This window comes from Syngnathoides biaculeatus, chromosome 8, assembly GCF_019802595.1.
Source record: "Syngnathoides biaculeatus isolate LvHL_M chromosome 8, ASM1980259v1, whole genome shotgun sequence".
NCBI lineage: Eukaryota > Metazoa > Chordata > Actinopteri > Syngnathiformes > Syngnathidae > Syngnathoides > Syngnathoides biaculeatus.
Window position 1 is genome coordinate 16,807,475 of NC_084647.1, and position 21,965 is coordinate 16,829,439.

Here is a 21,965-nt window from a genome sequence, read left to right on the forward strand (position 1 = left end):
GACAAAATGTCAAATGCACATCTTATACCCACAAATCACTATGCAAAACAGTAACAGTAATAACTGAAACTGAAATGTCATGAATAACTGAGAAATTGACACTTTTCTGGCATTCATATAATCTTAGAATCTTGAATCTTCAATTGAATACTTCATGTACAATACAAAAATATGTGCACGTAAAACACTTGTCGTCACAAGTGGGGGGGAGTGACAGGTGGGGTCCAAATCAGAATTAGAGCAGTGGGTATTAAATCATAATCTTGATGAAAAAAGTTATTTTTAAATTCCCACAACTTTTTTCTGATTCAAATCTCAAGCTACCGCAGTGTACCGCCAACTACTGGCGAGGAGGACTCAATGCGCGATTGTACTTCACGAGTACCCATCACCTTGAAATTAGGAAATCACTAATATTCAGTAAAGTTCCGCTCATAGGAAGAAGATTTCGCTATTTATACATGACAGAGGTCCTTGTCTCGTTTACTAATGTCTCTTTGCTTTCAGAGCCTCAACGGCCGGTTGGGCGCCGCGGCGGACAGCGACGACTTCCGGCCCGGCGGCGCCCTGACGGACGAGGACCAGCAGCAGCGACGTCAGTTCAGCCCGGGCCCCCGCACCACCATGTTCCGCATCCCGGAGTTCAAATGGTCGGCCCTGCATCAGAGGCTGCTGGCCGACCTGCTGTTTGCGCTGGAGAGCGACGTGCACGTCTGGAAGAGGTGCGCACCCACTCACGGGTGTTCCGTTTGCGCATGTGTACCGCTAAACAGGATCTCCCCCTTCTGTCCCCTTGTAGCCACTCAACCAAATCCGTCATGGACTTTGTCAACAGCAGCGAGAACATCATCTTCGTCCACAACACCATCCACCTCATCTCGCAGATGGTGGACAACATCATCATCGCCTGCGGAGGAATCCTGCCTCTGCTCTCTGCGGCCACCTCTCCTTCTGTAAGAGCTCACTGTGGGGCTGCAGTGCCATCTAGTGGATAAGTGGGTACTGCTCACCACTGAGACGAAGCAACATTAGAAGAATCCCACCGCACAAAAAGGTTTCAGGTGGATACACGGGTTAATCGTGTAGCCTCTGCTATCTAGTGGAAGAGCATTTCATTAAGATACCTGTCTTATAGGCTGCTACAAAAAATGTAGGAATAGGTGATTTTTTTTTTTTTCTTCAATTGCATAGTCTGTTCCACAGAAACTAAAAGATTGAACAGGTGGTATTGTGAACTGCAAGAAGGTGGGGTTTCTGTCTAATAATGGTAATATTAAATAAATCCTATTTTTTTTTTAATTAATTGAGGTGGAGACCATCGAGGCGACGCAAGGCATGTCCTCGGAGACCGCCATCACGTTCCTGTCCCGCTTGATGGTGTTGGTGGACGTGCTGGTCTTCTCCAGCTCGCTCAACTTCAGCGAGATCGAAGCGGAGAAGAACATGTCGTCCGGCGGCCTCATGCGTCAGTGCCTGAGACTCGGTAAGCGCGCTCAGTCAATTGTTGCTAATTAAAAAAATATTTAAAACAACACAGGTCGAGGGCACTCGTTTCTCAATTAAATGTGAACGTGTCATTTTGTATGACAGCGAAGAGAACAATTTACTGTAGAATCTTTGAAAATTAGTATGTAAATGCATTTTTTTGCTCAATTAAAGTTTCCAGACGCACATATTTTATTCCACCCATCCATGCATTCAACCCCCCACCCACCCAAAAAAAAAACCTCTTATATAAGCCTGCTTTGAGGGAGCTGTCTTGTCATGTTTTTCAAGTGACCAACTCATGCTTGTTTTTTTTTTTTTTTTTTTTAATTGAACAGGACAGGCAGCCAAACACACCTACAACATGATAACACTTGTAAGGAGCAGAGGTTAGCCTGTTTGAAAATGGACAACCACAGCTCAAGTTAGAGCTCAGAAGGTCACCCCCCTCCCCTTCCAAAGGCACAAGACACAACTGTACCACCAGTTTTATCGCTTTACATTTTCCTTTGTCCTGTTTTATTGTTTTATATTCGTATTTGACAACAGTCTGAATTTTCCTCAATATAAACGTGAGGGGGGCGGCATGGTCGCTCAGCTGGTAAAGCATTGGCCTCACAGTTCTGAGGTCCCGGGTTCAATCCAGCCCCACCTGTGTGGAGTTTGCATGTTCTCCCCGTGCCTGCGTGGCTTTCCTCCGGGAACTCCACTTTCCTCTCTCATCCCAAAAAAACATGCATTGATTGGACACTCTAAATTCCCCCTAGGTGTGATTGTGAGTGGGGCTGTTTGTCTCCATGTGCCCTGCGATTGACTGACAACCACTTCAGGGTGAACCCCGCCTCCTGCCCGTTGACAGCTGGGATAGACTTCAGCACTCCCCGCGACCCTTGTGAGGATAAGTGGCAAAGAAAATGGATGGATGGATAAACGTGAGGAAATTGGTGGTTTTTTTTTTTTTTAGGGTGGGGGGTCCTGGAACTAATTAATAGCATTTCAGTGGGGAAAAGTGATTTTATATACAATAAAATTGAGTTATGACCTTGATAATGGAACTAATTCAGTTCAGGCTACCACTGTAGTAAGATTAAAAGTCCATTTGTGAGTTTATCATAAAGTGTCCCTGTCGCAAAGACTTAATTTGTCATCAGAGACTCAGTGGTGAAAGGGTCCCGGGTGCTTGGCCGGCGCTTCCTCCCGTGGAAGGTTATCGCGGCGCTTCTGACGTCTTTGCATGTTATCATTTCATTTCCTTTCCTCTGTGCACGTGCAGTGTGCTGCATGGCTGTGAGGAGCTGTCTCGAGTGCAGGCAGAGGCACGGCGATCGCGGGAACAAACCGTGCGCTCTCAACAACAACAAGTGCCAGGACGTGGCGCCAAACGCCGTGATTCCCAGCAAGGTACGGCAATTTGCGTGCAAAAATAAGTTGCCACGATCCGAGCTCGTGACCGCTCCAGTTGTCCCGTTACTTACCTACGTATCTATGCCACGCTGTGTGTGGGAAAGAGAAAACTATCTTATTTTTTTTGTTTTTTCCCCCCCATATACTCTGACAGTTTTTCCTCTATCATACTTGAGTTTCCCCACATAACCCGCAAATAAACCCAAAACCCATGTTTCTCTCTTAGCTTTGGAGCACGTTCGAAAGTGTTTCGGGTAACCCGTCTCCCATCAAGGACCCCGATCGCCTCCTGCAGGATGTGGACATCAACCGCCTGCGTGCTGTGGTCTTCCGTGACGTAGTGAGTCTGAAAGGAAATGGAAGAGACGTTTATACGCTGTATCCATTTTTTTTGGAGGGGGGGGGTGAGACAATTTAAATAGTGGGAAGTGTTTTTGCCAAAATACCCCAAGGATCGACTCTGTGGTGGTGCGAATGTTGTGGAATACATTTTTTTGGGGGGTGGTGTCTGTTAGTGGGTGTAAATGTATACTGGCTTGAGAACATGTATATACTGTAATTGACTGGAGACCAGTCCAGGGTGTAGTCTAGATCGTTTTGCCCACAGTGTGCTGGTTTAGGCTGCAGTCTCCTGCAACCTGGAGCAGGATAAGCAGGAGATTGTGAATGGGCAGAGAGAGTCCCGCCCTCCCCAAAAAATAAAAAATAAAAAAAAAATCAGGAATACATTTGCAATGAAGAGGAAAAAAATAATGTTAAAAAAACATTTGCAATTAACACTGGAAAAAAAAGTTTTTGAATGTCATTAATTTAAACATACATTTGATGTGCATAATTACAATTTTTTTAACTCGTTTTCAATTTTTAAAATTTTTCTATGCAGGTTTATGAATCATTTTTTGGGAAATTGTATTTCAAATATTTAAAATACATTTGTTTTGGGGGTTTATGATAATGATGATTATCATTGTGAGGTCTCGTTTTGTGATTCAGGATGACAGCAAGCAAGCACAGTTCCTGGCTCTGGCGGTGGTCTACTTCATCTCGGTTCTCATGGTGTCCAAGTACCGTGACATTCTGGAGCCTCAGCGTGAGACGGGCCGGACTGGTGCCAAGTCGGGCCAGTGCGCCCACCGTCATCACAACGCCGACTCACCTTCCTCCGCAGGTGAGTCTTTAACTCTTCTCACATTCACACTTGTGGTCACTGCGTTAGAAACGTTTTTTTATATTTTTTGTTGGATTGTCAAAAATAATGAATGATGATGATTCACTTCTGTCACGCGAGGTGCTGGGCATACTCATATTGCTTCAGTCCGCCTCCACACGAGAAAATCCAGATGTCAGGTGGCGTCGCTTTGAGCCCTGATTAATTTTCCCTCAAGGGATTCATAAAATATAATGCATGGGTACTAGCTGAGGGACAGGAATGCAGCCACAAGTTGCCCGGCTACTGTTTTGGCGATTTCGGTGGAAGCAGAAGCGTATCCTCGGCCGGTTATTTCCAGCCTCTGTCAGCGGCCATTAGCTGAGCAATCTGCCAGAGCGGAATGGGATCACGGAGGTTGCCGGAAGACAGAAAATGGGGGAATTTGGCCCACTGCGAACGGCAGGCTGTTGTCTGGGAGAGCAGAGCAGTCACAGGCTGCATCCGACCCTGCTGACCTCATTTGGGGGCCGCTGGGATCAGTGCTAATACTGGATGGCCTGTGTGACATACATTAAGCATCTGTGTTCCATATCACCAACTCTCTGGAAAAGAAAAAAAAAATACTGCTACTACAACTATTTGTAGAAAAAAAAAATATACATATATATGCAATTAACACTAGCAGACTAGTGTTAGTGACTCAACTAGTGTGTGTGTGTGTGTGTGTGTGTGTGTGTGTGTGTGTGGTGTGTGTGTGTGTGTGTGTGTGTGTGTGTATATATATATATATATATATATATATATATATATATATATGTATGTATAAATTTTGATATTCATATATTTATATAAATTTTTTAGGAATTATATATGTGTATTTTATATTACGTTTTACAAATCTTGATATATATTTGATTTCTTTATAGTACAGTATAAAGCTTTTATCTGCGATTTTTAGCGTCCTCTAACGCTGAAATTGAGTATTACAAGCAAGCCTTTATCACTGGGATTATGACCCCGGCGACCTCCAATCGACCTGCGTGGTGTCCATATTTGGGCATGCCGGTTCGTAGGTAACATAATTATGTGTGAAAGGTCCTTTTACACTGCCACCAAGTGATCCAGCACGGGAAATTATAGGATAGACACTAAATATTAAAAAAAAAGAAATTTGGAAAAAGAAAGCAAGATGGCCTTACTTACATTGTCATCATCAGTAGATGACACAATGCTGCTGTAGTAGCCCCATTGAAAATTACTTCTTTTTTTTTTTTTTCAAACAAAAAAGAATTATGGCTTTAAGTTAGTAGTTGTATTGCCAATTTGGAAAACATTTTGTATTTTTCCTTATGTATTAAAGTAAAAATTTATTTGATAATTTTGTTCTGTTTTATAATTGCTTTGATTGCTTTTACATGATTTGTTATAGATTTTTTTTCTAATTGTATTTGTTGGTTTATTTTATATATAAATAGTCTTTCTATTGCATTTCATATCAAACTTCAATACATGTATGTATTATTATACATTTAATATTGTGCAGGTGAGCTGAATGTTTTTCCCAGTGAGTGCATAATACCAAGAGCAATATTTTTGCTTGCATAACTATTTTAATATTATTCTCAACTGTTTCCTGCTTTTCATTTCATGTGGGCCGTATGAAAATCAGGTTTCTGTGTTGTTATTTTTGCCCCTTGCAGAAAGAGGGCAGACATTCGGGGGCCGTCCGGACCAGAGTTCACCTTCGGAGGAGCAAGCCGTTCACCTCCGTGAGCCGAGCGTCGCGGCCCAGCGGGTCGTCAGCGTCGTCGACGGCTCCAACCGCAGCGCCGGCAATGCCGGCGAGCTTTTCCCTGAGCCTCCGCCGCCGACGTCCTCCTCGGGCCTCAACGTCAAGGAGATCCTCAAGAGTCTGGTGGCCTCCCCTGCGGAGGGCGTGGAGGCGGGGCTAGAACCGGTGTCCTGCCCTGATCTCGTAGCCAAGGTCCAGACCACTCTGCCCATGCAGTTTCACTCCTTTGACAGGTACCTAGTCCAGAAAAAAGATATTCATTGTATTGTACAGCCACAAGTTGGTAATGCCAACTCAATCTAGTCCAGTGGTTTTCAAGCTGTGGGGCGTGGATTCTTTCAGCAGCCAGTCACCCCACACTCATTGAATCACATTGCAAAATGGCACAATGCACGGAGGCCACATCAGAAGCTTGGAGGGAACAATGACTCATGCATGGGTTCACGCACTTCCAGGTCTCACAATGGAGTCCCCAGAGGCATACCCTCTGAGGACTCCATGAAGGGTGGGTGCACTGAATTGCTGTTTGGTCCGGAGGCACGAACAACAGTCAGGAGCCATCTCCCAGCCCCACCCAAAGGTGGACGGAGGCTACTCTCTTGTCCACCGGGGCGAACCCCAAGAGCCAGGGGGTAATGTGTATACCCACACCTGCTTGGTGCCTCTCACTCTGGGCAACTCCAGAGTGGAACAGAGTCCAAAACCTTTCAAGAGGACTGGTACCAGAGCCCAAGCAGTGTGTGGAAACCAGCCTGACTAGATCTAGTCAGACCATCTCAACATCAGACTCCAGCTCGGGCTCCTTCCCTACCAGAAAGGTCACATTCCACGTCTCTAGAGTCAATTTCTGTAGCCGGTGATCGGATGACCAAGGTCCCTGCCTTCAGCTTCTATAGCCCTTCCCACAGGTGGTGACCCCATGCCAAGTCGGGGGGGGGGGGGGGGGGGCGACCCATGTTACCCCTTTTTAAGCTGTGCCCACCCACCAGTTGCTTGCCTTTGAGCCCCTCCTCCAGACGTGGCTCCAGTTGGCTGTGGGGGCCCCCGGCGACCCGTGTCCCAAACAAGGGAAACCTTAATCCATTTGTGTATACCAGGGGTGTCAAACTCATTTTTGTCGCGGGCTGCATTGTAGTTCCGGATTCCCTCAGAGGGCCGTTGTGACTGAAACAATAAAAATATTTAATTGTCTCATCATATTTACATCATCAATTTAATGAACTACTTCTGGAATCGGAAATCAAGGGCAACGTGTTTTTCATTTAGTAAAAAAAAATGCTTGTAATATCTCAACTTTATTATTTATGATAATGAGATTTTGAAATTTTGGTACAGATTTTGTAAGAATGATGAAAATTGACACTCTAGATTTGGTTCCGCGGGCCACATAAAATCATGTGGCGGGCCAAATCTGGCCCCCGGGCCTGAGTTTGATACCTGTGGTTTATACCATCATACGCGTCTTTTGTCCGTGCTTTGTCTGCTCCCTCACTTAAAATCTGTTTGTCGTGGGTGACCCTACCAGGGGGGGTAAAGACCCAGATAATATGGCTCCTAGATTCATAGGGACACACAAACCCCTCCACCATGATAAGATGACGGCTTCCAGGAAGGGGCGGTGGGAGGGGGTCGCTCAATGTAATGGAAAAAAAGTCCTGTTTCTTCTTATCAAAAATATTCAAAGTAAAATGTATAACTATTCTGACATTGAACATATTCGTACTCCAGAGTCACATCCTTATTTGAAGCGTATAAAACAGTAGAATTTGTACTAAAGAGCCAAACAAAATGCAACATATTTTGACAAGTAATTCAACCGGACACACACAAACGACACTTTATACCTTGTGTATCGTGTGTGTGTGGGGGGGTGTAAGGTACGCGTACGCCTGATGAATAGGGGCGGGGGCAGAGGCGGCAGGGAGGTCTCCAGGGTGTTGATGACAGATTAAACAGAAGCGGCCCTCGCGCCCACCTCAGCGCTCGCTCGGCTAATACGACGTGGCAGCCCCAAATGAGTTTCTACAGCTCAGAGTATCATTTTTAAAACGCTTTCACAGCAGCTATCCCGGCGAACGACTTTGTCTCGCGTGTCCGACCCCCCCAACCCCCCCTCACCCTCCTTCACCGTGTCGAATTGTTTGCCACCTGTCAGCCAAATGAGCCGCCAGCTGTGGACGGACGGGGCTTTCACTGGCCCGTCAGGATGGACGCATATTGGACGTGACAACGTCAAAAAGGAAGACGGGAGCCACGAAAATGACTTGAAGGCGAGAGCACCTGCTTCCGCCTGCCGCAAATTCGGAGAGCAGGAGAGAAATATCTTTTTCACGTGTGGATGTGTGTGTCTCCAGATTCGACAAATCCGGTGCATGTTTTACATTGGAAAAATTGCATGACGCACAATAGAACAAAAATCGTCACAATTGTACTTGGCGTTAAATCTGCACCGTTACTGTTGTATGAATGGCAACAGGTGGATAAATAGTGTCAAAAAGTCACTGCTCACCAAACAGCCCACAGGTAGTCTTGGGATTATTCACGCTTATTTTTGTGTATAACTAAATGTTATCGCCTGCACATTTGACATCCACGTACATATTTCGGACTGAACAGAGTGTGAAGCGGCTGGTACGAGAATAGTCACCTCCAAATCCGAGACTATCGTCCTCAGTCGGAAAAGGGTGGCATGCCCTTTCCAGGTCGAGGATGAGTTCCTACCCCAAGTGGAGGAGTTGAAGTATCTCGGGGTCTTGTTCACGAGTGAGGGAAGAATGGAGCAGGAGATCGACAGACAGATCAGTGCAGCGTCTGCAGTGATGCGGACTTTGTATCGGTCTGTTGTGGTAAAGAGGGAGCTAAGTCGAAAGGCGAAGCTCTTAATTTACCAGTCGATCTACGTTTCTACCCTCACCTATGGCCACAAGCTGTGGGTCGTGACCGAAAGAACAAGATCCCGGATACAAGCGGCCGAAATGATTTTCCTCTGCAGGGTGTCCGGACACTCCCTTAGAGATGGGGCGAGAAGCTCGATCATCCAGGAGGGGCTCAGTGTTGAGGCGCTGCTCCTCCGCATTGAGAGGAGCCAGATGAGGTGGCTGGGGCCTTTGATTCGGATGCCTCCCTGGTGAGGTGTTCTTGGCATGTCCCACCGGAAAGAGACCCCGAGGACGACCCAGGACACGCTGGAGAGACTATGTCGCTCGGCTGGCTTGGGAACGCCTCGGGATCCCTCCGGAAGAGCTGGAAGAAGTGGCTGGGGAAAGGGAAGTCTGGGTATCTGTGCTGAAGCTACTTCCCCCCACGACCCGACATGGAAAAGCAGTAGATCACGGATGGATGGATGGATGGATGGATGATTCCCAAGCTATGTCTTGTGGACCTCAAGGGGTCCCCAGACTCCATTTTAAAAGGAATCTCTGTCCTTGTCTTGTAATTTTGTAGCAAAGTGGCAGCCCGAGTATAAATTTGAATAAAATTTACATTTTAGCATCAACCTGACTTAAAGAACTATATATTTAAGAAAGCAGTACTTTAAAATTTTTCGTTTTGTATTACGAAGCAATATTTAATTGCGCTACTAGTGAGCTTCAGATATAGCAACAAAGATGACCCATGTATGTCTGATTATGACGAAAAAGTGTCTATATTCATGCATGAATCTGATTGCTTCCATTCAATTGATCATTCATTTGGAAAGTTTCCTGTAAAATGTCGTCGTAGTACAGCAGTGCGGCGGTTTCACATCAGAAATCTTCCAGTCTTCCTTCCAAATGAGCTCGTCGTCACACATTGTCTTAGGCGTGATGAAGCAAAATGATAATTCGTTTCAATTTCAGTTTCCGCTCGCTATCTTCCGTGTGCAAGGCAAAATAAAACACCGGGATTATATCAGACGCGCTCTGTTGAACGTGTAACGGAAGCGCTCGTACAGTCGGGTTTGCATAGCGCGCCGCGGGCCTCATTAATATTCATTCCCAGATTAATCCCCGCTTTATTCAGCGCAACTCAATTAAGACAATCCTGTTAATAAAATATGCTCCGGATAATCCATGCATGATTCATGAGCGGCGCGCTTATGAATTATTCACGTGGAATGCAAGCGCCCCCGCGCAGGCGGCGTTCCTCTGGCGATTCCCTCGTCTCCGCGAGATGTTCTGATAGCTGTCGATGAGCTTTCACGCAGGAGAGCAGAACAAAGGTCCGTCGGATAAATGATGCTTGTCATCGGTTAGCTTCAGAGCACGGGAGAAGAAAAAAAAAATCCTCCGGAGATGAGAGAACTCACTTTCAGCGAGCTTTCAAGCACCTTTTCTCACTCGCTCTTCGCAGTTTTGATCTTCTGCTCGGAGTAGACGAAAAACAAAATTAGTGCAATTTTTGGTTTTGTCGTCAGCCGGTTGTCATGCAGAGTTCCAAAAGTTTCCCCCCCGTCGTACAGTACAAGATAACAATGCATAATTGAAACTGCAGGCAGCAGTCGACACTTGCACTCAGAAATCCGCCAAAGGATCGTCAAACGTTAGTAGTCCGAAAATGAAACGTAGGCCAACAGTCGAGCTGCTATCCATTGGCGTTCATTTCGGTGAATTTTGTAGCAATGCTTTGCAGGATTTGTCCAAAATGGTTGCTTCAAACCTTCCTCGTTATTTGTCCACCTACTTTTGCTCTGATGATTGTGTTGAAACTGCTGTCCATGGCTAGTTTCTTTTTCTCTCAAACATTTTCAGACACAGAGTTTTGTGTTGTGGACCCCAAAAATGTTGTTGAGTTCCAATGAAAGGTGACTAATTAATGGAAGGTATAATTAAAGCTACAAATTTTAAAAGACAAACGTCACCACAATGTGTGGTGGTTGGGGCAAATTTTGTTTTTGATGATTACTTTTTTCTGGTTATAGTACATTGACACTACACTCTACCCGTATCAGACAGCACCGTCCAAAAATACCAGCATTTCTCGAGTATAATGCGCACCCTCAAAGTTGACCTAAAAAAAAATCACGAAAACCCTTTTACCAATGTACAATGCGCACCACCAATTTGCGGCTATCCATATGCTCAAAATATTAGCAATCTTATCTGTATTTCTGTTTTGCTAGGTTTGTACTCTTTTTGCTTGTACTTGTATTGGTTTTCAAAAAATCATCTGTACATCAATCATTAATAATAATAATCTTTGTGCATGTGCTGATGCACCATTAATATATATCTTGGGACAGGCCATAGGGCTTGTCCTGATCCCTGCAATTACAGAATCCCTCAACGAACTAAAATAAATGTTCAACAATGGCATAACATTTTTTTAATACTGTTGATAACACATATAACCGTCTTAAATAAACTATTTAACATTGTTTAACTTAAAATAAAATAAGATATTTGTGCATAAAACGTTTGTACATAATTTAGTTTATTCACTACATTACACATCCTTGACTTCAAAAGGAGCATCTGACTCTTCTCCAATCTGAAAAATATCCATCGTAGCGACCTTTGGTGCATTACTGTCAAACTCATAATTGATTAATTGGTTCAGTTCTGGTGCGTTCTGCATTCATGAACAGTGATCCCATCTTCTCATCTTCAATGCCATCCATGATGTTTGTGAGGAAGCATTTTTTGAATTCTAAGAGTCTTGGTTCCCTTTATTTCTCATTATCAGCGCTTTGAGGGGAAGCTCCACCGTGCTAACAGTGGACCCTCTTGACCCCATTCGGCTGCAATCTGTACCAGCTCTTCATAGCGGCAGGTCGCGATCAAAACAAAACCTCAAACATTGCGCATTATTTACGAGAAATTACGGTAGTTCCCAATTCCCAAACCAACTGGGGTGCGAATAGTGTGGTTTTGCGTGCATCTGCCTTCCGGAAAGGCATTTGGTGTAAAAACTGTCCGAAACTGTGGTGCCCCTCGAAGGGACAAGACCGAAGTCTTTTTTTGGAATCATTTAGATGACTTGGTCAAAGCACGAGCTCTGGAATATGCCTGCAATGACAGTTTCAAGCAAAAATGACCAAGTTCCTTTTCAATTTCGGGCAAGCGTCTTTCATACGTTCTCAAGTATCCTGCTCATAAAAAAGAAGAAAGTTATAAAAGCCCGCATTCTCTTGGCTCAGAACAAAGAAAGCAAATCCCAGAGGGGATGAAACTTAATTTGAAAGATTTAGTTTGGATTTTCTTTTTATTAAGAGGGAAGAAATCACACGGTCTTCGTCTCGCCATCAATTTATTTATTTTTTTTCACGCTCGGGTCAGAAAACAAGATTTTGCCGTGACGTGCAACACAAAACAAGAATTAGCCATTTTCTGGCTTTGAGCGTTTCCAGAGAAGCGGCTGAGAGACAAGCGAGGCTTTCGTTTCGGGGGCCCAAACGGAGCTCAACTGGATTGCAGCTGCCGTCAAACATCCACACAAAGCACTTTCTTTGACTGTTTTCTGTTGTTTTTTAATTTATTTTTTTTAACTCTCGGGTCATCTGCCTTGGAAGAGGTCACAACTTGACTTTTATTTGATGCACAAACAGGTGGATGGATTCAGTGCTACAGATGCAGTTTCTGATGTTTACTTGATGTGTTAACTTTGTCCAATTGTTGCATTTGGACCCGTAGGAGCGTGGTGGTGCCCGTCAAGAAGCCCCCCCAAGGAGGTCTCGCCGTCACTACGGCGGGGGGCAGTCCTTCGTCCTGCCCCGTGACACCCAACGTCTTTGCGACTGCTTCGGCCACGCCCAAAAGCATGATCAACACCATGGGTACGTTCGGCTGCCGGCTCGCTTGATTAACACGTCGCTCGTTTTCAAGTTTAATGCTCTTGTCGTGCTGCACCTCAAAAGTGTCAAAGCAAATTGAATCCAGAGCTCATCAAAAGTTTTTTATCCAGTTTGAGTCAGGTTTGCAATGTGTATGCTGGGTCTGAAGCTGTGTTGTCAAACCAAATTGAAACCAGATCTCATCCAATTAAACTGGCGAAGAGATCCATAATTTAACAAATAATCTCAATCACTTCACCTTTTTATCTATTTGGAGTCAAATTGGCGTCACTCACACAGGGTCACGAGTTGAAAAATCATACCAAATTGAATACAGATCAGATCTGGTTCGATTTGCATGAGAATCCCCATACAATAATAACAAAGAAAATGTATTTTTAATCCAATTTTGTAAAAGTATCAAGGCGCAGAAACTGCAATGTGTCAAAGAAAACTCAATCCAGATCTGAGCCAGTTCACTTTGTGTGAGAATGCACAAAAAGTTGAAAAAAAAAAAAAAAAACAATTTCAAATCCTTCTTTTTGGTTGAAATCTAATTTCGAGCATGTCTAGTCCAAAACTGTAATGTCAAACCAAATGGAATCCAGATCTGTTTGTTCATTATGGCTGAAAAGTGACATATATTTAATAAATGAATACTTTTCTGGGGGCAGCACGGTGGAGCAGCTAGTAAAGCGTTGGCCTCACAGTTTTGAGGACCCGGGTTCAATCAAGGACCCGCCTGTGTGGAATTTGCATGTTCTCCCCGTGCCTGCGTGGGTTTTCTCCGGGCACTCCGGTGTCCTCCCACGTCCCAAAAACATGCAACATTAATTGGACACTCTAAATTGCCCGTAGGTGTGATTCTGAGTGCGACTGTTGTCTGTCTATGTGCCCTGCGATTGGCTGGCAACCAGTTCAGGGTGTACCCTGCTTCCTGCCCGTTGACAGCTGGGAGAGGTTCCAGCACTCCCTGTGACCCTCGTGAGGATGAGCGGTGAAGAAAATGGATGGATGGATTACTTTTCTCTGTAATCTGTATCCAATTTTAAACACGTATCGTGCGTTATTAGTAGCCACAAAGTCTTTTACATTTTGGTTGAGACTCCACTCACACTTGTACAGAAAAAAAAAACATTTTAAAATATTTTGTCCAATTTTAGTGAATGAAATTTGAAACATCGTGCAGGGATTTGTCCTGTAATTTCATCACCAATTCAATCCAGATGATGATTTGGTTAAATTTGGTTGACAGTCCACATCGAGTAAAGTACAAAGTGAAAATTTTCAAAACCAATTTTGAACGTGCGTGCTGGGTTCAAAGGGGTCACATTGACCCGTGAACGGAAGAAATTGAACACGACGGGATGATTGAGGTCTTTTTCCCCCGTTTTCCTTCTGCATGTTTTCCCCAACTCCACCAGATGGCGCTGCTGACTCTCCCATGGCCACCTTCCAGCCGCCCTGACAATACAAAGCTTTGTTTCAGGCTGCAGAATTCCCCCTTCTGCTAGCCAATAAAACACTTCTCTTGAAATCTGGCAGCTAAATGGAGTTGTGTTGTTCCGCTCTGCGTATGTTGACTGGAAATGCGAGTGATGCTTCTTGCGTTCGTTTCGATTTAGCCGTCTCACTGCCACGGACCTCAAAGAGCTACTATTAGCTCATTTTTTATTTTATTTTTTTTTTTAAGTCCCTGCAATGGTCCTCTTGTGTTGTAGTGCAGGAATAGCAGTCTTGGGTCCAATTTGACCCCAGGCACGTTTTAACCATCAGAAAGTAGCACAAACCCTTTTTTGCTCATTATGAACTTGCTGAAATGGGAAACAAACCCATAACAAGGTGCTTTATATTTGTTGATTGGACTTAGGTTTCATGCTGAAAATCGACTGAACTGTTTCAGTTTGACCCACCGTATAACAAGAGGCCTTGAAAAAAAAAAAAAATCCCCGCAAGAGCGCTGCTCAGGAATGAGGCCAACACATCCGAAAGCCAGAGGCGTTGACGCGCATCCCGTGATCTCACATTGTTTGGGGGATTCCCAGCTTCCGACTAGGACAACGGACTGGATTGTCGTCATGAAAAAACTGATGCTGGTTCAGGTTATCAGTGATTCTGTTGTTGGGCCTTCACGTTTCAGGCCAGGTGTTGATCTTGGAAGTGCTGCTGACTGCTGCACCTCACTGATACGAGCCTCACACACACAAACTTGCTTTTGCGTGTTTTGGATTCTTTCTCATGCATCTGGAGGTGACGTTGACGTAGGAGGCAGACAATCGGTCGGTTCACATTCAGTACAAATGTCAAAGCAAATTGAATGCACAGCTGATCTGGTTCCATTTTTGAGAATCCACGTCTTGTGAGAAAAAGACGAGAAAAGTGTTAAAATTTCAAAATGTTTTAATTGTGTGGCAGGTAACAAGCTCAAAACAAAGACTGGTTCCACAGGAAAAAGTGCGTGAAATGTGTGAATAGCAAATTGCCAATAGGTGCTGGTTCGCTGCACTTTTACTTGCCTTGATTTACAATGTACTTCACTTACATGACCAGGTTTAAAAACTCAACCCAAATCTGTCATTTGTAAAAAGCAAATTTCCCCACTGAAATGAATGGAAATGCCATCTGTTCTTGCCTCTTTTTAAATAACCAAAATAATAGTGTGCGGTGTTGTACTGTGCAGTATAAAACATACTGTAAAAACCCCAATGAAATCATGGTTTTTGTTGCCTTCAGGAGGAGTCGATGGCAGCGTCGCTTGCGCGGCCTCCGCGGCGCCGTCGTCTTCGGCTCTCGTGAACGGCGCCACCAGTAAGAATCTTCCAGCTGTGCAGACACTGGCGCCCATGCCTGAAGACACTCTCGAGAACATGAGGTGCAACCGGCTACGCTTTTCATCTCCCTGACTTTAAGGATTCCAAAATTGGAAGACAATTTAGCCAGCCATGTTTTTAAAAAGCACACTATATACCAGCAGGTTTTTAAGAAACAATGATAATCATATTTGATTCATCAGCGGTACGGTACATTTTTTTATCTTATTAGGCATCTTAATATATTTTGGTGTGTTTGGCTCAACCCTGTCATAAATACTCAGGCACCTGAAAAATTTGTATTTCCAACATTGTTGAATAAATCCTTCCCAAATAGCTAAAATTATATTTCATTCAGTGAATACCAATTTAAATCTAGAATTACTCCAACAGGGTTGCAAAATCATGCTAATTGCGGAGCTTTTGCTCAACTACATGCTAGCTAGTTATGGTAGCTGCTATGCTAGCTGGTCGGAACAAACTTGGCTTAATAAACAAAACGTTTTTCTGAACATATGAGTAACAGCGGTGACTTGGTTTGAGTGACATACTCCATAGAAATGGAATAAAATATATAAAAAATATCTAATAAAAATATCAGATGGGACTTAGCTTTGGTGCAATTGGCATAATGATGTCATTTTTATTGCAGTCACGTAGTTTACAATTTTCTCTTCTTCTCTTGGTTAAGCCGTTTTAGTCACAAGATTGAGACCCAACTTCAAAGCACAATTACTATTATTATTTTTCAATGTCTTTAGTAAGATACAGTTAGCAATGACATGGAATACATTTATCAACTAAACAGCTCTTTGATGTTGGGAATATTTTTTAAATCACTAACTCCAGCCAGGGTTGCATTTTGTTTCAGGACAACTGTGATTTACACAAATGGATGAGTTTGTACGTCCCGGATCGATTATTTTTGAAAACTGAAAATATCCTCCAATTTTTGAATGGCTCTTTTATGAATATTAATATTTTCCTTTTGTGCAGGAGTGCGTGAGAGCCAGAGCCACATTGAAGTTGCTCTCGCCCATTTATGCGTGTGTGTGTTTGTGCGCGAGTGACCTTGACTCATCTCCCCTCAGCTCTAACAGTTTGTGACAGTCCCGGCCGAGAGCCTCGGCTGGGCTCTTTCCCCCGCTCGTGTATTCCTCCAGACAAATGCGGGATCCGTTGCCATGGCGCCCGTGCCTGCCTTAGCCCGGCGTAACCCTGATCTCAGTGATGGCTCAGTTTCACAGAAAAAAAACCCAAACCCAAAACACATAAAAATCTTGGCGTACATAGTGAAATTAGATTCAGCGCATGATGCAAGTGCAATAACAAATGCATTGTTACCCCATGTGACACCTTTTGCAACTTGCACTTGGCAATCGCTCGAGGCCACAGGTGGCAAACTGAAGGACCAGTGCCCACATTCAGCTTGCCACATCATTTGTTTGTTTGTTGTGTAGCCCATTAAAACAAAGAGAAGCTGCTTATTTCATATTTCTCACATTTAGGCTTCTATTCGTTTAGGCAGTAAAAAAATTTGAACCGAAATGGGCATTTTTCTTCACATTTGCTACGCTTAGAGTTGAAATCACTTGTACTTTCAATGAGCTTTACCAACTGTAATAATGGTGATGTTACGGATGCAAACGTGCCTCACATTTTTGGGTGATGGGTGTTTTCACAAGAAAAATGGTGCGCCATAGGATTGTGCTGAATAAAAACTTTCAGTAATAATAACAAGAACTTAAAAAAAAAAAAAAACAATCCCTTAACTGTTTAGCTCACTGTCGCTGAACTCGCATAGTCATCGTCTTTATTAATTATTCACAGTATTTATTTATTTTGTACATTTTGGGTAAGATTCCTCATTATCTGTGTGTGATTTCATGCTTCACCAAGTGAATCGATGGTGGCCGAATGTTGTGAAGTTCGCCGAGACCCCGCAGCAGCAAACCGTCGGAATGTTCACTACCATTCAAAATTCTCGGGAGCACTGAGAGAGATTTTTTTTTTTAATTCTTTAAATTTATCCGCACAGTTATATCGTAATCGTATAAGTGCTACATTTGTTTAAAAAAACAAAAACAAAAAAACACATATCAGCCTATTCATTCATAGATGTAGATTAGATAGATTTTTGTGTAAAATACTTTATTTTAATGGTGAAATGATTTCTAATTTTTGAGTTATTAATAATCTTAATTAAATGGCTAAATTTTAAATACATGAGTGATTGAAATATTTTTAATATAAATGAATGCTAAATATATTATTCCACAAAGATGTAATATGAAAACAGTTTTGAATAAAATGTCATTTTTAAAGTTAATCATTTATATGCAATTAATTAGCCATTTATTGAATGAATATTCATGCATATGTAAATGTATTGTATTTTTATGCCATTGAGAATAAAATACATTTTAATTAAATAAAAATCTTACTGTAATTGCAATTGTTTAAGTAAAATTATCTTTTTGAATTTACCCAATTATTTTTAATGCACCTGCATCTAATTTAGTTTTGTCATTTTCATCATTTGGAATCAATAAAATAACCATTGATTTAATAAAATAAATGAATAAAACATAACTCCATTAATTAAGGAAATTGGCAGAATTTATGGAAGAAATATTGCAGGACTCTTGATAGTACGGATCAAACAGAGTTTGCAGGCCATAGTTTGCTCAAAGCTGGTATGGAGTCTAGTTATGATTAAACGGTATCTTTGTTTAAAAAAAAAAAAAAGTAAGATTGAACAGTGGTGTAAATGTTCCTCAGTTGCTTGATACACGTGGTGTGGTTGCATTTCTCAGTCGAACTTTTCCCATGTGGGCCCCCGCAGCATCACGTCAAAACTGGAGAGAGCTTTGGAGAAGGTGGCCCCCCTGCTGAGGGAGATCTTTGTGGACTTTGCGCCCTTCCTGTCGCGCACCCTGCTGGGCAGCCACGGACAGGAACTGCTCATCGAAGGTACGCCGCCACGTACGTTTTGCGGGAACCGTCGTCCTGCCCGGAAAACGGGTGGGGACGAGTTCCTTGAATTATTATTCTGTCCACAAATCCCCAAAACTCACACATTTTCGCACATGTATGTATCCTGTTGACTGTATATGTATTTTAGGGCTCTTGAACACGACCCCCCAATACTAACTGTGTAAAAACAAAAAAATACTACTTTCAAAGTCGGCGACGTCGGGTGGACATACCTATCGTAACAACAACAAAAAAATTCAAGCACCCATGACTATAATTAAAGAAGTCAGCCATTTTGTTTTGAAGCAGCCATTTTGCGAGAGTTCCCAGTCTCTTCCCCTTGATGAACACCTGCTTAGCAATTTGCCCAAATGAAGCCCAAATTATTGTGGCTTGTATTACAGCATAAATCAGGCAACGAAATCTTTTGTGTGCCTCTATGGGTTTTGTCTTTCATCTTTTCCAAGACAAAGAGGTTTTGCCTCCTGGCTAACTCGTGACAATGTTTGCAGGCATTTTGTCTTTGCTCGTGTGTGTGCGACGTTATATGTGTATGTGCGCGAATGTGTGTGTTCTGACTTGGAGTCACTGGAGAGCAAAAACAATAACCCTGCCTTTGTTTCTTTTCAATGGAAAGCTAAACCCATATATTAGCATTAGCATAAAGGATGAACATAGGTTGAAAATAAACAAAGAGCCAGGATTTTGTTTGACCCACTTCTTATGTATGTTGTTTACTTAAAAACAAAAAAAATGGCAAAAAAGTTGCCTCTGCGCTCAGCATGATACCGATTTAAGTAATTCAATTTTTTACAGTTTATTTTTCAAGCTGTACAGATAACTGAATTTTAAAATCAGATTTAAAAATGGGATTTGTTTGTGTTCCATTAGGTTGAAAAGTAGCTTTTCTTGCCTGAGGGCAAACATTAAAACAAACTTGGGTAGCTGAACGTCAGTAAGGGAAGTAACCGTAGGGTCTGTAAAATAACTTAATAATAAATTATGCTGTAGTATTTAAAAAATAATAATAATAATAATAAAAGCACAAGTGTATTTTTGGTTGGGGCAACAATTAAGATTTAGCAAGATTTCTTAAGTGACGAGTTAGCCTATATCACTGATGTGTAAAAACCTACATATACTATCTAAATCATATTAGTATTCACGGGGTTACGTTCCTTACACCCTCACGAATAACGACAATGTGCGAAAAATTGATGCAGTATTAATACACTCTGGTTACACTGTCAGCATGCATGCTAGCATGTGTTTGAGCGTGCATGTAACCTACCGTTCGAGGAAGCTTACATTGACCCACACGCTGCCTGTGTAGGCAGGTCATTACTGACGATGGTGTGGCAATAGAGCTCGTGCACGTGACGTCACCATTTTCACGGCGCCATATTGCCGGTCAAACAGAGCTGCTCGACATTGAACCGGAGGAGAATATTTACAATACCAGAGACCTGTTGTGTTGCTGGTTGTCACAACAGACGAGACAGATATTCAAGAGATCATTACATGGAATACCAGCTGAAAAGATGCGAAAATATTGATGGATTTTGGCAATTGTGTAGCGATCACTTCATTTCAGGTAGGAATTATTCTTCTCAATCTCAAATAACCAAGAAGTATTTATAATACCAAGTTGGCTCATTTGAGAACAAAGCGTACTCAAAAAAAAAAATAAATAAAACTGTCGCAGAGATTTACAGAGGTTAAGTGTGGCCACAATCGCTTCAGTGTACGTTCCGTGGAGACGACACTGTCCTTTTTTTTTTTTTTAACCAATCATAGTTAATGAATGTGAGTTTGTGTAAAACCAGGGGTCATTTATTTAAATATTGGTATTTGTAATGAATACTATCTGAAAAGATCGATGGATTCCGTCCGGCAAAGGTTAACGTGTGGCCGAACACGCTTCTGCGTTCACAAGTCGTCAATCCGTCACTATCTGGAATTTATTCCTGATTGAGAACAGATCCAGCAATGATGCATTTGTATTTGTCCAGACTTTTATACGTTTTCAAACTTTTCTGTGTAAATCTCGACGACTTACTCACTAGATACACGTGTATATCCAGTTGTTGAAGACAAGCGGAAGCGAATTAAGAGTCCAATTTCTTATCGGCGAAAATATCGACTTCGGCATGAAATAGGGGTCCCCTATGCCGAGTTTATCTAAATGTTTAACGGTATCGGACAAAACTCTGGGCGTTGTGCTGTAAGACATATTTTCGTGTCGTCTCCAACCGATTTAGGATTGAACAATGCTTTGTTAGACCGGCAGTATGGTGACGTAAACAAAAGTCACGTGATTTTATGACGTAGGTGCACGAGCTCTATAAGGACCTCTATAGTACAGCAAAGGGTGCTGGGAGCTTTTAAATAGCGTTTAAAGTGCTTGTTTTGTCTCCGTTACTTTGTGAGTCATTCTTTTATTTATTATTTTCTAGTTATCCTTTTCTGTTGTGTGATAATTTTAGTTTCGATGTGACACCCTGTGTGCGTGTGTGCGTGTGTGTGTACAACATCGTCAGTAATGACCTGCCTACACAGGCAGTGTCAGGCAATGTATGCATCTTCTGCTTACAGACATGAAATGCAATTGTTCCTCACTGCCTCGTGAGTGCGACCATATGGAACCTTACATACATGCTAAAAGACCTGCTGGCATGCATGCTGACTGTGTAACCAGTGTTGGGTGTGAATTTAGAATAAATTCCCTTCTTCTAGAATGCAAAAAAAAAGTACGTAAGAGAGAAAAATAAAGGGAATAAATAACTAACAGTATAGACACTCATAACACCAGTGTGTTTAAGTGTTACACAAGTTACACAAAAACATTTGCACATGTTGGAACGCGGTGTGCACATAAGGTGTACCACATTGTAAGGCACCATGTCTAATGTGGTGTCTCTGCAATCATCAAAATACGGTAAATTAAAAAAAGAAAACACATTTTCTTATTTTTGAAATAAAAGTGAAATGGTCCGACACAAAAACCTCCAGATTAATAGAAAGCTCTTGGCAGGCAGAACAAGGATACGTGTATTTTTCCCTTTCTTTAAAATATTTAATCTTGGTTCGATTTTAGTTTTTTTGCATTGTATTAGTCACTGTATTTGTCACACTCTCCTGTCAAAGTCCAATTCAAGCGTTGCAGTCTTTTGCAATTGTGTTTACTCGATGTAGCTTGTTGCAGATTAAAAAAAAAAACTGAAACAAAACAGCAGTGAAACTCAGGCGGCGTAGTCCTGACAAGCGTGTGTACAGTGTGCCTTTCGTTTTGTCTTGCCTTTCGTTCAAATATGTCGGCAGACTGACCAACCTGACAAACGGGTCCGTGGCGGAGTTAGTTTGAGCACCTCTCGGAATCCTGCCGTCACTGCATCCAAGATGTGAGACAGACAGCTAGGTGGACCGCAAAGCATTTGTGCCGTTCTATCGTGTTGAAATTCCAATATTTGTCTGATCTGCACTAATCTTTGGTGTGTTTATTAAGATCCCTTCCGGTTTCCTTCCGTCCTTGTCTTCCAGGCTGGGCACAATTTTGAAATATTGTGCTGCAGCGCAAAGGCGCTCCTTTAACCAGTA

The 21,965-nt window shown here is 42.6% G+C and overlaps 1 protein-coding gene across 2 annotated transcripts in view; it reads left to right on the plus strand.

Annotated features, from left to right (window-relative positions):
• LOC133504630 (neurobeachin-like) overlaps nt 1-21,965 on the plus strand; it is a 239,147-nt gene that overhangs the window by 85,777 nt on the left and 131,405 nt on the right. For both annotated transcript variants that reach the window (XM_061827086.1, XM_061827087.1), the window contains exons 23-32: nt 508-722; nt 800-953; nt 1,309-1,483; nt 2,759-2,886; nt 3,116-3,229; nt 3,883-4,057; nt 5,740-6,064; nt 12,443-12,585; nt 15,316-15,454; nt 18,238-18,365. In XM_061827086.1, the coding sequence (XP_061683070.1) occupies nt 508-722; nt 800-953; nt 1,309-1,483; nt 2,759-2,886; nt 3,116-3,229; nt 3,883-4,057; nt 5,740-6,064; nt 12,443-12,585; nt 15,316-15,454; nt 18,238-18,365 (1,696 nt within the window). The remainder of the gene's footprint in view (nt 1-507; nt 723-799; nt 954-1,308; nt 1,484-2,758; nt 2,887-3,115; nt 3,230-3,882; nt 4,058-5,739; nt 6,065-12,442; nt 12,586-15,315; nt 15,455-18,237; nt 18,366-21,965) is intronic.